The 17,551-nt window shown below is 47.5% G+C and overlaps 2 protein-coding genes and 1 non-coding gene across 4 annotated transcripts in view; 2 read left to right on the top strand and 1 right to left on the bottom strand.

Moving 5' to 3' along the window:
- Nucleotides 1-7,964: 7,964 nt before the first annotated feature.
- On the bottom strand, nt 7,965-14,522 carry ZNHIT1 (zinc finger HIT-type containing 1). Of its 2 annotated transcripts, none has more exons than XM_033170656.1 (5): nt 14,377-14,522; nt 11,781-11,951; nt 10,028-10,146; nt 8,969-9,138; nt 7,965-8,200 (listed from the first exon to the last, which is right to left on the bottom strand). In XM_033170656.1, exons 1-5 carry the CDS (start codon nt 14,396-14,398, stop codon nt 8,179-8,181), a joined length of 504 nt encoding a protein of 167 aa, XP_033026547.1. In that variant the 5' UTR covers nt 14,399-14,522; the 3' UTR covers nt 7,965-8,178. The 2 variants fall into 2 exon arrangements, with proteins under 2 accessions (XP_033026547.1, XP_033026548.1); XM_033170657.1 differs by having other exon boundaries at nt 10,067-10,146.
- Nucleotides 14,523-15,135: 613 nt separating this feature from the next.
- On the top strand, nt 15,136-15,207 carry TRNAA-UGC. Its single transcript has one exon. It is a non-coding gene; the product is annotated as a tRNA-Ala (tRNA).
- A 1,520-nt stretch (nt 15,208-16,727) lies between these two features.
- The window catches only part of PLOD3 (procollagen-lysine,2-oxoglutarate 5-dioxygenase 3), a 28,331-nt gene continuing 27,507 nt past the window's right edge, over nt 16,728-17,551 (top strand). The window contains exon 1 of the mRNA XM_033169607.1: nt 16,728-17,021. Within this exon, the coding sequence (XP_033025498.1) occupies nt 16,916-17,021 (106 nt within the window). The 5' untranslated portion in view covers nt 16,728-16,915. The remainder of the gene's footprint in view (nt 17,022-17,551) is intronic.

The raw sequence follows: 17,551 nt of genomic DNA, 5'->3' as shown, positions 1-17,551 counted from the left end.
GGGGTTGGGACCTCCAGCCCACAGCTCAAACATGGTCCACCAAAACACTTTTGGGAAGCCACACCCACCTGCCCCACACCTGACATCATACAGGTGTGGGGCAGGAGGGTAAAAGTACTGGCTGTTCCTTAGATCCAGCTGTGGGATGTAAACACAACATTGCTACAGTGGACATGAAGGTGTCTCAGTCCTCCAGCTGTAACCTCCTGTTTACCTGGACTGAGGCAACTTCCTCTATGTAAGTAGAGGTGGATGTGGTCTCACCTGTATACAAAACTCTTGAGACCAGACGCCATCTCTCCCTTTTTGGATCGTCTGCTACATCTAGGAACAAGGATGCCCTCTTGGCTTGCAGCCGAGAGAGGGCCAGGTGACGCCTGTTCCCTTATGGAACTAGCTTCACACATGTAAATACATTTATCTAAGCTAGCCTGCCTTCTGAGACTGTACTGTAACTCAGGATGACTGTAAGTAAACTCTTTCTATATCTTTTATAAAGCACTGTGTTGTGTCTTTACTTTTAAGAGAGAAGAAGGGGAATATACCAGGAATATAAATTCTTCTAGAGGCTTTAGCAAGCCTGTGCAACCGTTTTCTGCTGTGTTTTAGAAAGGGAATGGAACTCTGCTAAGTTTGGAGCTTGTTAACACAAGCTGGGATTAGATATATAAAATAATATATCACCATCCACACTCCTAAGCATTCCCACACCAGCTCTGGTCCACCCATTAACCAGTGCAGATTGTAACACACCTTCAAACCAAACACACCACTCGTTTCTCTTTCAAAACTTGGAGGCTTGAAAGAGAAACGCGGGGTTTGTGTGGTCCTGGGTGGAGAATCTGAAGCCTCTTTCTGCCCTCCTTTAAATAAAGCTTTAAAGGAAAAGGGACAGGCTGTTTTGAAGACCTTTGTAAAGATCCCTGGGCAGGGAATAGACAGGGGCATAGCAAGGGGGGGTGAGAGGGGGCGGTGGCCCCGGGTTCCATAATGGAGGGGGTGACAAATTAGCAAGGAAAACTTTTTTTGATTTTTTTTTTTTGAATTTTTTTTTTGAAAATGCGTGCTCCGAAGGTCTTATCTTACTACACTAGGGATTATATAGCTATATATGAAATTTCATGCATATCGGTTAATATCTTGATCCTCCTCCACCAAAATAGCTGTTCACTTGGCTGTTTTCCTATGTCATTTCAGTTCCGAGAACACTTACTGTTCCCAACCCTAACCCTGTGGAAAGCCATCTAATTAGACTTTGAGAGGTTTTTAGGAGGTAATTTAATTATTGTTTGATTTTATACCAATGTTATGTATCTGGTGTTAGCCACCCTGAGCCCGACTTTGGCTGGGGAGGGTGGGATATAAATAAAAGGGTTTTTATTATTATTACCGGTACTTGTTATTATTCCTTTGTAAGAAAATATGAAATTACGTAAAACCATTTTTGCGGGGGGGGGGTGTCAATGGGGGGGTTGACAAGAAATTTTCCGCACTGGGTACCACCTGACCTTCCCATGCCTTGGGGGGGGGGCAAAAAAATTTTTGCCCCCGGGTACCAATTTACATAGCTACGTCCCTGGGAATAGACACCAAGTCTCTAACCTCCTAGAAACCACAAGGAGAATCAAAAGTTAGAACATACCTTAAAGGTCAGCGGATTGGCAGCTTGCGGTTAGCAGTCTCCTTTGGCTGCTTAAGTGAAGGTTGCTGAAGCCCATTTGTTCATTAAAATCAGGCATTGGATTATTAAGGGCTAGTTTCTCCTCCCCGCCCCTCTTCTGCACAGACCACGTATTCAGAACCCAAGCTGAAGCCACCCTAATTCAGCCGCATCTTCTTATTCAGACTTCGGATGTGTCAGCTTAATAATTTACAAATAAAACCGAATGATGCCTCTGCTTCCTAACGACATTTTGCTTTGCCATGCTCATCCATTGGACAAGACTGGAAGGGCAATTTAACCTCCACCCCTAAATAGTGTTATTATATGCCCTGGGTGCAGCAGTACAAAGGAATAACACACTATTGAAACAGCCATCCCCAAATGGCTCAGTCCAGCTTCCTGTTCTCACACTGGCCAACCAGATGACTGTGGGAAACTTGCAAGCAGAAATCTCTCCTCCTGAGGTTTCCAACAAGTAGCATTCAGAGGCAGCTGGTTCTGGGGTGGCTCAAGGACTTCATGGCCACCATGACAACCATGGGGCTGTCCCAACATGTCACCGGCTCAACGCACATGGCAGGCCACACTCTGGACCTTGTTTTCTCGACTGGACAGGAAGAGGGTGATCTGAAGGTGGGGGACATTGACATCAGTCCCTTGTCATGGTCCTGTTGATATTTAGGATGTCAGCAACTTTTCCCCAGTGTGGGGAGAGATCCAGTGTGGTGTAGTGGTTAAGAGCGGTAGACTCGTAATCTGGGGAACCGGGTTCGTATCTCCACTCCTCCACATGCAGCTGCTGGGTGACCTTGGGCTAGTCACACTTCTCTGAAGTCTCTCAGCCCCACTCACCTCACAGAGTGTTTGTTGTGGGGGAGGAAAGGAAAGGAGAATGTTAGCCGCTTTGAGACTCCTTCGGGTAGTGAAAAGCGGGATATCAAATCCAAACTCTTCTTCTTCTTCTCTTCTTCCCCTCCGCAGAGGCGGGGGACCAATTAGGAAGGTCCACTTTCAGAGGCTGATGGATCTAGTGGGATTCCAAATGGCTGGGGGGGGGGGTTTCCCTGGCTGATATGACTGGTGTTCCTGTTGAAGACCCGGCACACCTCTAGAACACCTGAATGGCTCGTGCTATAGATATGATCGCCCATGAGTGCCTTCTCCCACTTTGTGGAGTCTGATTGCCCCCCCCCCCCGTATACTCCATAGCTTAGGTCAAGGAAACAAGCCAGGAAATGTCTTGAACGCAAGCAGAGGGGGTCCTGCAGCTGTTTATTCCATTACTCACGTTTGGCGTTGTCCTTATGGTGGGGGAGCATAGCTGTCAAGTTTCGGATTTGAAAATAAGGGATCAGCAGCCTCACCTATCCCAGGGACAGTCACATGGCAGTGGTGGTCGGAGCCAGAAGCAAAAGTGGGCGGCACTGGTGTGAACGCGCGCAGTAGGCTTACTGTATTTTGGAAAGCTCCGGTCTCAATCAAATGTTGTAGGAGAGGAGTTTTAAGTGGGGAGGGAAGGAAAAAACACTGAAGGGACAAGGAGCATGTGTGGGGTGTGTGGAGAAGGAGGTGGCTAACGATGCAGGAGCGGGTTTAAGAGGAGGGAGAAAAGGAAGGCAAAAGTTCTCTCTCCCCCCCCCCCCCCAGCCAGCGCTCTCTCTCTCTCTCTCTCTCTCTCTCTCTCTCTCTCTCTCTCTCTCTGTGAGCACTGAGAGGAGGAGGAGGAGGCAGCTGTTGGTTGCTCAGCATTGGAAGGGAAAAGGATCGTGTTAGCTTATTGTAATGTTTCAAAGCATCAGCCTCAAAGGCAGCCAGGCTCCCTCTCCCCCCGCCCCCCCCAGCTAACCCTATTGTCTAGCTGAGGGGCTCGGCAGCAGCTGATAGGGGCTGATGCAGGGGGCCAAATACGCCCCCCTGTCCGCTTGCTTTGAGGCTGCAAGGAGGCGAGGTCTTCCCAGTCGCTGGCCAGCAGGGGGAGGGGGAGGAGCTGCTTCCTTTGAAAAATGGGAAATTAAAGGGATATAAAAAATAAGGGATGGCAGCGGGAAACAGCTTCAAATATAAGGGAGTTTCCCGGGGATTGGGGAGATAGGAGTCCATCCTCACCTGTTTCTTCGCTTTACTGGCTTTATTAGGCCCCAGTATCATTACTGAAGGGACCCAGGTGGAGCTGTGGGTTAAACCACAGAGTCTAGGGCTTGCTGATCAGAAGGTCGGTGGTTCGAATCCCTGCCACGGGGTGAGCTCCCGTTGCTCGGTCCCAGCTCCTGCCCACCTAGCAGTTCGAAAGCAGGTCAAAGTGCAAGTAGATAAATAGGGACCGCTGTGGCGGGAAGGTAAACAGCGTTTCCGTGCGCTGCTCTGGTTCTCCAGAAGCAGCTTTGTCATGCTGGCCACATGACCCGGAAGATGTCTGCGGACAAACGCCGGCTCCCTCGGCCTATAGAGATGAGCGCCGCAACCCCAGAGTCGAACACGACTGGACCTGGTGGTCAGGGGTCCCTTTACCTTTACCTTTATCATTACTGAGACTGTTTCGGATTCTTTTCTTGCCTCTGGATGACATTTTAGGTTCAAAAGGCTAAGTTAAAATCTCATTAGTTACAGTGTCGAAATCAACCACCTTCCGTGCTTCCACTTGATAAACGGGATGCTGACAGAACAGATAAGCTCCAAGTTTGTGAATTATTGCTTATCTCACAGCTCCACATTCTTCTGCTGTCCAGCTTCCAGGTTGATAGTTGAACATGAATTCAACCAAACACTGGTAAGGGCGGATTATTGAGCCCACCTAGTGGCAGTGAAAGCAGCAAAGAAGGCATACATTGAATCCTCATTATGTCATCCGGCAGAGCTCTTCCGGGTTGTACGTTTACAGGCTGGCCCAAAGGAGGCGATAGAACCAACAGTAGCTCACTGTGACTGTGTTTGCAAAGCATTTTGAGGATAAAATCACTTGCCTCTACTAAGGCCTAGACCCTTCTGTTACAGCAGATGAATCTCATGTTGTTTTCCACAGGACAGACTAGTTGTGTTGGATGAGTTTCAGTTGGTAAGGCTTGAGGAGGTGGACAAGGTGCTCGGATCAGTCAGGGCGACCACTTGCGCTCTAGACCACGCACCCCCCAAACTCGACCCTCCAGATGTTTTGGGACTACAACTCCCATCATCCCTGACCACTGGTTCTGTTAGCTAGGGATGATAGGAGTTGTAGTCCCAAAACATCTGGAGGGCCGAGTTTGGGGGTGCGTGGTCTAGAGCGCAAGTGGTCGCCCTGACTGATCCGAGCACCTTGTGCACATCCTCAAGCCTTACCAACTGAAACTCATATAGCAGAATTAGACAAGAATGTACAGAAGAATGGAAGAAAGAAGGATTGCTAAAGGTTAGTGGAAACTGATCTATATGAATATTGAAATCGGATATTATTATGTTTGCTTTGTTTATTATTTCTAATTTAAAACTGAATTATTGGGAATATAGGAATGTATTATTTGAATGTATTTTGTGGTTTCTTTTTATGAAGAACTCAATATGTAATTTTTAAATTTTCTTTTTTTGGTTATTGTTTTTTCTTTCATTGTTCTTTTTTTCTTTTTTGTACCTGATGTAATAAAGTTAATAAAGTATTAAAAATTTAATTTAAAAAAAGGAGTTGTTGTTCCAAAACATCTGGAGGGTCGAGTTTGGGGGTGCCAGCTCTAGACCCTTGCCCCTCCTGACTGATAAAAACCAGCAGGGAGGGAACAGCTGGCTGGGCCAGGGAGGCGATCAATCCCCCTTTACAAGAGGAGGGGGTCCCTGCCTGTTTGAAGGAGGCAGTGGTAAAGCCACTCCTTAAGAAACCTTCCCTGGATTCAGAAAACCTAACAAACTACCGGCCAGTTGCTAATTTCCCTTTCCTGGGCAAGGATCTGGAGCGAGTGGTCAAGGCCAGATCCAAGCACTTTTGGAATAAACTGATTTTCTGGATCCATCTCAGTCAGGGTTTAGGCCTGGTTTTGGCACAGAAACTGCTTTGGTCGGCCGGTATGATGACCTCTGTCGAGAGACAGAGACAAGGGAAACATGTCCCTGTTAATTCTCATCGACCTCTCAGTGGTTTTTGATACCATCAACCATGGTATCCTTCTGGAGCGATTCTCTGAACTAGATGGTGCGTGGCACTGCTTTGTGGTGTTTCCAGTCCTACTTGGATGGTTGCTCCCAGAGGGTGTTGCTTGGGAAATGCTATTCAGCCCCGTGGAACCTTCAATGTGGGGTTCCGCAGGGCTCAATCCTACCCCCCATGTTGTTTAACATCTACATGAGACCGTTGGGTGGGGTTATCCAGAGGTTCGGAGTACGTCATCAGCAGTATGCTGATGATACTCAGCTCTATTTCATCTTTACCCCTGCAGGTGAGGCAGTGGAAGTGCTGGACCAGTGTCTTGCCTCGGTAATGGACTGGATGAGAGCCAACAAGCTGAAGCTCAATCCATACAAGACTTGAGGCACTGTTACTGGGTGGTTCCTCAGACCAGATGGTTGGGAGGTCGCCTGCTCTGAATGGGGTCACACTTCCCCCGAAGGAGCAGGTTCGTAGCTTGGGGGTACTCCTGGATCCTTTGCTGTTGCTTGAGGCTCAGGTGGCCTCAGTGGCCTGGAATGCCTTCCATCAGCTTCGGCTGGTGGCCCAGCTATGCCCCTATCTGGACAGGGATAGCCTAACTACTGTTGTTTATGCTCTGGTAACCTCAAGGTTAGATTACTGCAATGCGTTATACATAGGACTGCCTATGAAGATGGTTCGGAAACTTCAGCTAGTGCAGAATTCAGATGCCATGTTGCTCACCACAGCAAGATGGTTTTTGCTTATTATACCGATCCTGGTCCGACTGCACTGGCTACTGTTTAATTTCCGGGCCCAATTCAAAGTGCTGGTTTTGACCCTATAAAGCCTTAAAAAGCTCAAGACCTCAAGGACCGCCTCTTTCCATATGAAACTACCTGGACCCCGAGATCATCTTCTGAGGCCCTTCTTGGTGTGCCTCCTCCTTGAGAGGTACGGAGGGTGACAACACGAGAACAGGGCCTTCTCTGCAGTGCCTCCCCGTTTGTGGAATGTTCTCCCCAGGGAAGTTCGCCTGGCGCCTTCATTATACACCTTTATGCGCCAGGCAAAAATGTTCCTTTTTACCCAGGCCTTTGGCTGACCTAATCAACATCTTTTACCCTTTAAAATGTGGCTCTTTTTTGGGGGGGGTTGTTAATGGGATTAATGTTTTTATTTTGATTTTATATATTGTGATCTTTTTTGTGAACCGCCCTGAGACCTCCGGGTATAGAGCAGTACAGTCATACCTCGGGTTGCGAACATGATCCGTGCAGAGGAGGCACGTTCACAACCCGAAGCGTTTGCAACCAGCATCACGTGTCTGTGCACGCGTGTGACGTGATTCGGCGCTTCTGAGCATGCGCATGACATCATTCTGTGCTTCTGCACATGCACCAAAACCCGGAAGTAACCCGTTCCAGTACTTCCGGGTTCGGCGCGGAGCACAACCCGAAAACGCGCAACCCGCAGCGTTCGCAACCCGAGGTGTGACTGTATATAAATTCAATAAATGAATGAATTGCCTCCAGCAGTTGTGTTAGAACACAACCAGTGTGGTTAGTAGCCACCGATTGCCTTACTGAAGTTGTCTAATCCTTTTTTAAAGCCTTCAAAGTTTGTGGCCATTGCTACTGCTTGGAGAAGGGGCTTTTGTAGTACTTTTAATTACGAGCTGCGTGGAAAAAGCACTTTCTTTTGTCTGTGCTGAATCTTTCCAACATTCGGCTTCGCTGTTGCAATCACCAGCCGTACATTCGTTGAATGTAATGTGTGAACACCTCTCTGGCTACGAGCGGAACAAGACAAAGCTGCAGCACGCCTGTTGATGATTTTTAAATATGCTTCATAGACCGAGACCAATTTCCCGGCGTTTCATATGTTGTGAGCCACCCTGTTGCATTCTGTGAAAGAGCGGATTGGAAATTTCCAAATACAGTGGTGTTTCGCAAGACGAAAATAATTCATTCTGCGAGTGTTGTCATATAGGGATTTTTTCGTCTTGCGAAGCACCAACGGGAAAATAGCGGTTTTACGGAAAAAAAATAATCGTCTTGCGAGACAGCCTTCCGCTAGCGAATGCCTTTCGTCTAGCGAGTTTTTCGTCTAGCGAGGCATTCGTCTAGCGGGGCACCACTGTACAAATATATATATCTGCAAGACGAATAGTCCCAGGCGACTCAAAAGAAGCGATCCAAGCCGCAAGGCTACAGCACAGATACTTTTTAATTACTCGAAACACTAGCGACAGATGATGGCGCAAGGCAAAGCGGCCTTCCTCTCCGTCTCTGAGAAACCTGGTTTCCTGTCCTTCAGCCTCGAAGCGAGGAAGAGCTCCAGGCCCAACCCATCCAAAGGCAACAGGTACGCCACACAAATGGTCCTTCCACAGGCAGCACTGCGCAGTTCCTCAGAACACATCTCAGACGGTCCACTTCAGACACCTTCATGTAAGAGAGAGAGAGAGAGAGCAGGAGTTTCAGAAAAAAACCTAACAAGGCTTTTTCAATTCTCTTTAACGGATTCTCTGTAATGGTCTTTTATGAATCTCTTTGTGAGAGTCACCTGAAAAGCTGTATAAAACCCACTTAATTCTTAAAAACACACAAACACACACACAACTGGGGCTGTGCACCTGTTCACCCACTTTGCATCGCATCCCACCCCCATTTACTTCTGTCACTGTTTTAAACCATCACTTCTTCCCTCTCTATGTTCCTCCTGTCTTGCTCCCATGCCATGGCCGCTGCAGTTGTGCAACCTGCTTTTACCTGCGCTCCCCTGCCCCACTATGAAAAACCAGGATTGTTAGGAGGCACTGCGAATCCTCCAGTGGGGAATGAGTGACGACATCCTTACATTTTCATTGTAAAGAGAGAAAATTTCAGGCTCTTGAGTACTACACAATGACATTCCTACGTTTCTATTAAATACTGTAGAGAGAAAATGGCAGGCTACTAATACTGCTAAACAACCAATCCGGTGCACACCAGATGTTGCTGGACTACAACTCCCATCATCGTTGGCCACTGATGGGAGCTGGAGGCCCACAGTACCCGTAGGGCACTACATTAGCTACTTGCTGTCCTGACAGCTCCGTGTTATTATTCTTTTAAAATCGCCTTGGTAGTTGCGGTTTTGGGTCAGGAAATGCAACAGCAGGCCATGCTGGTGGCGACCAGGGCGAGCTGCTGTTTGCAAGCCTGTCTCACCGAGTTTCTTGGTGCGTCCCCAGACACTTGACGCAGCAGTACCGGGTTCCGCACGATACACATGTGTAGTTCGACGGGAAGCCGCAGACGGTGCAGAAGCGGCGCTGGGGCAAGTTGGAAGGGGGGGCACACGCTGTCAGGTAGTTGGGTCCCTCGCTCACGTTCAGGTTCTGTTGGGGAGTCCAGAGGGGAGAAAAAGACTATGAACTCAAGCCTCACGCCATGCAGTGACATTATATAAGGAAGACTCAAACTAGGCAACTTTAAGTTTCATTTTCTCCTCCGTCTAATCCTGCCTCTGCACTTTCTGCCCTGGACCTGGTCCCACCTCTCTTGTTTCTAGGCAACAAGCCCTTTCAACCTCAGGCAGAGCAGCACTGACTTGACGGCATAAAAATGAAAGGAGCGGGGAGGGGAAACATTCAGGGAAGGGTGAGAAAAATGAAGAATTAAGGGGCTAAATTAGGATAATAGAGGTAATTTGTATGAGGGCCAAAGCAAGTTTCAGAAGTACGTAGGAGCCGAGGGTTGAGTTTAAAATTTTAGGAGTTAAGGCGATATTATATAAATATGTCAAAAAAAGATAAGGAGAAAATATTTGGAGTTTGGGTGAAAATAGATGTGACTATGATTGGAAAACTGGTAAAGAGGTAGACAGTGAACTCAGCGGGGGGGGGGGGATTTGAGGAAGTTCAATATACAATGAAATTGAGGATAGGAATAATGGAAAAGGGCCGGACTTAAGCAATGATTATTTATATGTTTAACATGTTAAATTTGAAATGTTTAATATTTGTTCCTGTGAGAGAGGGGTGTGGATAATTGCTTCCCCCAGTGGGAGGTGGGGAAGGATGAAAAATTTAACTGTTTATGTAATGTGCTTTAAAAAAACAACAACAAATTTTTAATAATAATAATAATATGCTTGCGATGGCTTGGCTACAATGTCTGCATTTGTTCAAACATTTATATTTAAACAGCGCTGGGTGTGGTGGGAAATAAGACCATAAGGGAGGAGTACATAAGAGAAGCAGCTGTTAAAGAATATTCATGCCTCACCCACGTCCCACAAAGGGGAGAGGGAGGGCCAAGAGGCACCTGTTCTTCCAGCAAGGCTTGGAAGTTCTTGCGGAAACGCAGCTTGAAATGGTCCCCCCGCGTTTTCTTCTTCTTCTTCCCTGTAAAAACAAAACCCAGGGAACGCAAAGTATGATTTTATCTGGATTCAATAGTACTCCTTGTTGCTGACAGTTCTGCCGTACTTCCATGTTCTTATTATTCATGCTGTTGTTACAATCTCTCTTCAATTATCATTTCTCTGCTCTGCATCCGTTTCTTTCTTTTTCAAATTGAGGGCCATATGACGTCAAACAGGCAAGCCCCTCTTGGTTTCTGCACCTCTCAAACATTTGCATTGTTATATCCAATAAAATAAAATAATTAAAATGTAGGGGGATAAATGTTACTATCTGCACTCCCAGTGCCAATAACAACCCATTATTTTCAGGGATTGTGAACGAAATGACCCACATTAGCATTTTGAAATTTTTTCAATTAAAGTTTTAGCTGCTGTCTATAATAAATTTTACTGAGAAAAATATATATAAAATTCTTATATATATAATGTATAAAGTATTTTACATTGTAATGTAGCCAAAGCAAATTCCACGTATATTGAAAAATGTACTTGGCCAATAAATTATTATTCTATTCTATTATTTGTACAGTGTGATGGAACAGTGATAGGTATATCTATATCTGGGGTGTTCCGTTAGTGCAGTGATAGGAATACCTATGGGGTTGGGTTTTTTTTTTGAGATGCTGTTGGACTCCAAATCCCATCAGCCCCAGCCAGCATGGCCAACACTCAGGAATGATGGGAGTTGGAGTCCAGCAATTTCTAAAGCGCTACAGGCCGCCCACCCCTGAGCTAGCACATCCATCATGGTGGAACCATATCATAGTGGGGCTTCTGCCAAATCCTAAAGCCCTCAGCTAGTGGATATTGAGTGCAGGATTGCAACTTTGTCTCCAACCATTTCCCCTGTTTTCTTGACACCATCTCTACTAAACTCCATCCAGCATGCCCAACCCTCAAAGGTGAATTTGTGACCTTCCAGTGAAGGAGGAATGGCTTTTTAAAGTAATGGGCTACGTGGAAAAGGCAGAGATGACAGCAATATTAAGAGATCGAAATGTAGCAAAGATGAACTGTTTACAGAAGAACGGAGGCCTTTTTTTTTTACTACTTGAAAAAGTACTACAGCATATCGAAATGAAACCACGGGCAAGATTTGAGATAGGAGCAGCAGAAGGAAAACGATAAAGTAATTGTATTAGAGGGATTTGTGTAACAGATAAGAGTCCGATATTTAATGCAGTAGAAAAGAGTTTGAACGAAAACACTGTGGAGGTAGGGATGGGAAGCCAATGTATGAAACAATGTAACTATTAGATTTGAAGTTAATATGTAAAAAATTGGAAATTCAATTGAAAAATACATTACTGTATATTCTGGCGTATAAGACTACTTTTTAATCCAGGAAAATCTTCTCAAAAGCCGAGGGTCGTCTTATACGCTGGGTGGAGAATCTGCGGTCGAGTATATCTCAAACTCTATATTTTAACTGGAAAAGTTGGGGGTCATCATATACTCCCAGTCGTCTTATATGCCAGAAAATACGGTACATAAATAGAGATGAATTTGTGACCCACATCCAGCAGCGAAGCGGTGCAAGTTAACAGAGTGAGCACCAAGAGGCAAGGAAGACGGCAGAAGTCAACAGATGCAACCCAACAAACGAACCCTCACCCGTTTCAGCGTCGTCGTCAAACTGAGGCAAGCGCTTCACAAGCTGGGGCATGTTGGCGTGAGGGTCATCCTGGAAGTTGTCATTCTCGAGCGCCTCCAACTGGCGGTTCAGGCGCCGCTGCCGGGTGGCCCGGTCTAAGATGCGCCTCTGGCTGGGGTCCTGAGACCGTGCTGAGGGAGAAAAAGAGAGAGGGTTGTGTCTGATGCCAAGCAACCCAGTTTCCCAGGGGAGACACCCCTTGCACCTTCCGCAATAACCCCTGAACATCTGAGTTGCCTCCACTGAAGCTCAGGTGGCCCTTATGCTCAGGACAGCTTGGTGGCAAGGACTGCCTTCCATCAGCTTCAGCTGGTGGCCCAGCGATGCCCCCTAAATGGACAGGGGTAGCCTAACTACTGTTGTCTATGCTCTGGTGCTTTCACTCATTGGTTAAAACCACTGAAAGGTGAGAGCAGACTAGTCTCTCCCCAAAACAAAGAGCAGAATAGGGCCTGCACACCTGGCCTCATATCTGACGTTCTACAAATGCTGGGAATTTTCACTCTTTTTTTGGAAAAAGAAAACTAGGAATCTGGAGATTATGTTTCATTTGGGGTGGGGGAGGAACTGCCTCATTGCCCCCCACCATCACAAAGCACCCTTGAGGTCTAACAGACACATGACTTTCAAGAATATGAAAGGCTCAAGAATATGTTCTACTAATGCACCCTCCTGTGGGAGGAACAAGTAGCTGCACAGGAGGAATTTGTATTGTATTTTTGTATTTGATTTTTATCTGCTTTTTTTTTTTTTTGGTTGTACATATGAATATTTTTTCTGTTTAGGCATGCTGCTCTAAATGTGAATATTTATTGTGTTGCATTTGTAATGTTTTAATTTGGTATTTGGTATTTTGAAAGGTTCTGCTCTTTTGTTTTAAGATAGCTTGGAAACCACTTAAAGATTTAGAAAAATATAAAGCGATATAAAAAATTATTAAAAAGAATAAATCCTTTCCTGCAGATTCAGTTTTTAAGAGGCAGCCTGATGCCAGCTTCTTCCGAATAGGAAACCCTGTCCCTTCATTTCCAGATTGTTGAGAGAGGCTGACATTCACCAGTGGCAAGCCAAAAGGCAGTCTGTTCAAGCTCAGATACCTTCCCATGGGGTAAGCTCAAGTACTTCCATCATGCCTGACCCCCCGACCATACTGGCTGTGGCTAATGGGAGTTGGAGTTCAGCAACTTCTGAAGAGCACCCCCATCAGCTACCCCTGAAAGTGTTGTAAGAATTTTAAGGTATTTTATTTATATATAATAATTGTTATTAATGTACCAAAACAAATAAGGCCACATGTCTGAAAAACAGCACAGACAGGCCTCACTCCATTTTGACTCCCAACTGACCAAGTATTTCTTTGTCTCAGGAACAAAGGGGGGGGTTGCCCTCCAGCTACTCAGCAGCCCCCTGCCTGAGTGATAATCTCTGGCATCCTGATACCTGTGTCAGACAAAAGGGTGTGATTAACTTGGCTGGGATATAGGGAAATGTAAATATCTTTTGTTTCACCTGATGGGTTTTTGGTGGAGGGCGAGAGGAGACATGGGGGCAGGGTCCAAGATGCTCAGATCACTGTTACCTACCAGACCCTCCCAATTTGTGATGTAATTCTAATGTATGGAGGGGTGGTCTTGAGCTGGAGGGTGGCAATTTCAAAAAGTCTATATAGGAGCTTGCGCACCTCTGTTCGGGGTCTTTCGCTTGCAAAAACACCCTGCTGCAGCACTTCTTATAAAGGGCTACCGCCTTGCTTTGGGAGATTCTGTATCGTCTCTATTTATTCATAAGTGCTCCTGAGAGGAGGAGAGCCCTACTAAGGCTCTCTCCCCGGGTTCGTGGACTCCCTTCTGGGGTTGAACCTAATTTTTATTACAAAAGGGATACTGTGTTTGTAGCAGGAATTGGGAACCCACCACCCTCCAAATGCTGTTGGACTCCAACTCCCATCAGCCCCAGCCAGCATGACCCATGGTCAAGCATGGTGGGAGCTGGAGTCCTACAACATCTGGAAGGCCACGGATTCCACACCAAGGTCCTTTCTCTATCGTTACCAGGTGCTAAACTAGCATCAGCATGTTGCAGCTTTTCCCATTAAACGCTAGTTCAAAATTAAGCCCGGGTCACATAAAAAACTTTTGGGACCCACCTTGCTTCTGCGATTGTAAATTGTTTCAAATATTGTGTTTTAATGGCTGCAACCCACACTGGGACCTTCGAGCGAAGGGCAGATTAATGTTTAGGGCTATGGTGAACCTAATGAAACCTCAACAAGAGCGTTCTTCTACATGTGCAGAGTCCCTGAGGAATAAACTCTCCACCAACGATGCTGATGATAATAGTTCTGCAGGTGGGAAGCCGGATTATAACATCACTTTGGGGTTCCCAGAATATCCTTTGTTTTGCAAAGGGCTGTTCCTGATCACAGCACAGCACAATGCAAAACATGCATTGTTTCCCATTATTTTCTTGGCAATTGCTATTTAAATGGGAGAACCCCGACCCCCCCCCTTCGCGCCCAGCAGCCCCGCCGCCCTCCCCGTTCCCACTCCTCAGTACCTGAGATTTTCTTCTCCACCATCCTGCAAGCAAGCAAAGAGGCACAACCTCCCGCAGACACTCCTTCCAGACACTTCCGGTATCGAACCGCGCTAGCTTCCCAACTCTGCTTCTCTTAACGCAGCGTGCATACGGTAGATAGGGCTTTCCAACCATAGAGAGCGGGAAAAGATAGAGAGGCTCTACCCCTGCATCCCGCTCAGGTAAGAGCTTTCGCTTTAATACCGGAAGTTTAGGCTGTATCTCCCCGGGCGGTGGAACCGCTCGCAAGCCGCCATGTTACCAGGGGCAAATCGCGCTTCCGCCTGTGCTCCCAGGTTACATTCCTCGGGGAAAGTCGCGCCCACGTTTCTAGCGAGCAACTTCGCGGGGTCCTAAAGTCCGCAGTCTGTATTTGGCGCAACGCCTTTCTAATGCATTTTTTAGGGAGAAGGGAGAGGCAGTGATTTATGGCTGGTGGCGATTGGGAGGTAAGGCAAGGGAGCCCCACTTGCCCCGAGGGGCTAAGTTTGAAATGGAGATGACAGAGCCCCACTTCCCCAGCCTCGGAAATGGTGCCCACTTCCAATATTTAGGGCTATGATGAACCACAATGAAACATCAACGGGAGTGTTCTTCTGAACATGTGCAGAGTGTCCGCGGGAAAAAACCCTCCAACAAGCACAATGAAATGTAGGGGTGGGGGATAGAAAAAATTGGGAAATAACAATTGGCAGGTTGAAAGGCAGTACTGAGCCTCGGAACGCCTTGTTTGAGCCAGGGGATGTAGCTCAGTGGTAGAGCGCATGCTTTGCATGTATGAGGTCCTGGGTTCGATCCCCAGCATCTCCACCTTTTACTCCTTGTTCTGCCAACAAGTTGACACCCAGGCAGTGCTGTAGGTTATCCAGTTAGGGCTATCCCTGTCTGTTGAAGCCTGAGAGGGCAAATGAACGTCAAGCACCAAGGAATTCACGGAGCTGCTTACAGTTACGTGTGTCCCACTGTCCACATCTTCAGAGGTAGTATAGTATAGTGGTTAGAGTGTCAGACCAGGGAGGCCAGGGTTCAAGTCTCCCCACTCAGCCATGAAGCTCACTAGGTGACTCTTTACCCTCAAAGATTGCTGGGCACTGTCCTTTGTTGCTGATAAAATTAAATTTAGAAATACGAACCAGAGGAAACATTTGTCAAAGCATACTGTAGATAAAAACCGGCAGTTTTAAAACAAATTAACACCAACAAAATTACACGCCTGGGTAGGCTGCTGCTGGCCTGAGCAAAATGAAGTTTTGAGCAGGCAGGGAAAGCAATACAAGGCATGTGAAATGTGAAATTAATGTTTCGAATGCTAGTGCTCAACAGACGCACGATATGCATTTAGTTATAAAAAAATATTTATACACCACTAAACTCCCCCCTCTCTGTGTGTGTGACATCCATTACAATTGCAGAAAGATGTATCGTTCATTGCCTGGTTTTCAGCAGGTGTGTGAAAGTGGCTAAGGTTGCCCTGGAACCATCTGGGCTCCCATCATTTTGAAGCACGCGAAGTGATACCGTAGAGCAGGCATGTCCAACTCTCAAGAGACTGTGATCTACTCCCAGTATAAAAAAAACTGGCAGTGATCTACCCATTGTCATTGGAGGGAGGAGGAGCGTGCGTGGGGTGGGTGGATTGCCCAGTTGCTGAGCTTTTTTTTAAGGAGGGAAGTGCCCAGAGTTGTTGAGCTTTTTGGGGCGAAGATTGCACAGAGTTTTTTAGCCTTTTCCCTGTAAATTTTTGTACACAGTAAGGATCCTGCGATCTACCAGGATCAGCTGGGGATCTACTGGTAGATCACGATCTACTGGTTGGACATCCCTGCCGTAGAGCATGGGGCGAGGGGCTTTAATACCTTTAAAATCTCTTAACAGCACCTCCTGCTCAGGGTAACCCACCGTTCCTCCCTGGATCCCCCTCCCCTCAGATCTCCCACCCACCCCGCGGGCAGATTTATTTTCTTGGCAACGTGGCATTGGAAGAAGCGCAGGTCTCCCCCCTCCTTCCTCCCCTTTTCCAAACATTTTCACGACCAGATTTTCTACTACTTTCTCTCGCCGTCCCGAACTTTCCAGACTCCTGATTGGCCCGCAGAGGGAGGAGCCCCCGCGTCTCGATTGGCCGGCCGCTTGCCCGAGCTGCCGCGCGATTGGATGGCGGCCTCTCTCTTTTTTTCCCCATGGGCTCCCATTGAAGAAAATGACAATGAAAGAGACGCGAAGGTCCTCCTCGCTGAGCTATATACTGTACTACGTTTCTTCTGGTTTCGTGGGTGGGCGCAGCGGGAATATCGGGGTTTCACCGCCGCATCCCGCCCCCAATGAAAGTGGTGGGGGGAGAAATGGGAAGAGGGTTTCCGATCCCCCTTTCCTCCTCCCCCTTCCTTTTCCCAGCTGCAGGGCTGCTGCGGGGAGGAGCCTGACGTCGGTCCGGCCCCGCCGATCGCGAGAGCAGAAAAAGCAGCAGCCTGAGGGGGCCCCCGCAGTGTCTCGCCTCGGTTCCCGGGTTGCCTCCACCATGAAGCGGCAGAGATGCGTCTTTCTAAGCGCCGCCGCGATCCTAGCCACTCTGGTGATGGGCGCAGCCGCGACCAGCGAGGAAGATCAAGAGGCCGTCGATCCAGGTACGATATTGGTGGTGGGGGGGGGGGGTTGTATGGATCGGTAGCAGAATGACCTTTCCAGGGATCGAGTTTTTCCACGCCGGAATGGGGTAGAGGTTGCAGTGGGGACTGGGGATGGGGTGAAAAAATGGGGGGGGGGGGGGCTTCCCATACATATATGCACATGAGGAGAGAGAGAGAGGCATATTGGCAAATGGTGGGGGGGGGGGGGGGGAGGAGAGCATCGACCCGGGAATTGCAAGCCGCGCGCGGCGCCAAATAAGAGCCTGCACAGCGCCTTTCACAATTGCTGGCCTTTCTCTTCGCTTTTTGGGAAAAGCGGAAGGGACTATAGCAGCCAAGGAGGTGGTGGACTGCCAACTCCCATCAGTCCCAACCAGTGGGCCTGGGATGATGAGAGAGAGGTCGTTCCCAACATCTGGAGCGAGCGCATTGCTTTGGCTATAAGGGAAAGGTTAGTCAAGTCTGAAAGAGACGGGAAATGTGTAGCCCAGCCATAGGCAAACTCGGCCCTCCAGATGTTTTGACAC

This window comes from Lacerta agilis, chromosome 14 (assembly GCF_009819535.1).
Source record: "Lacerta agilis isolate rLacAgi1 chromosome 14, rLacAgi1.pri, whole genome shotgun sequence".
Classification (NCBI taxonomy): domain Eukaryota; kingdom Metazoa; phylum Chordata; class Lepidosauria; order Squamata; family Lacertidae; genus Lacerta; species Lacerta agilis.
This window is presented reverse-complemented; position numbering and strand designations above follow the sequence as displayed.

Coding starts and splice junctions, on each gene's coding strand:
- ZNHIT1 (XM_033170656.1), bottom strand. CDS start 14,398: ATGGTGGAGAAGAAAATCTCAG. Junction 10,147..11,780: donor TGACGACGACGCTGAAACGG/GTGAGGGTTCGT, acceptor TTGTTTTTACAG/GGAAGAAGAAGAAGAAAACG. Junction 9,139..10,027: donor CTCCCCTTTGTGGGACGTGG/GTGAGGCATGAA, acceptor ACTCCCCAACAG/AACCTGAACGTGAGCGAGGG.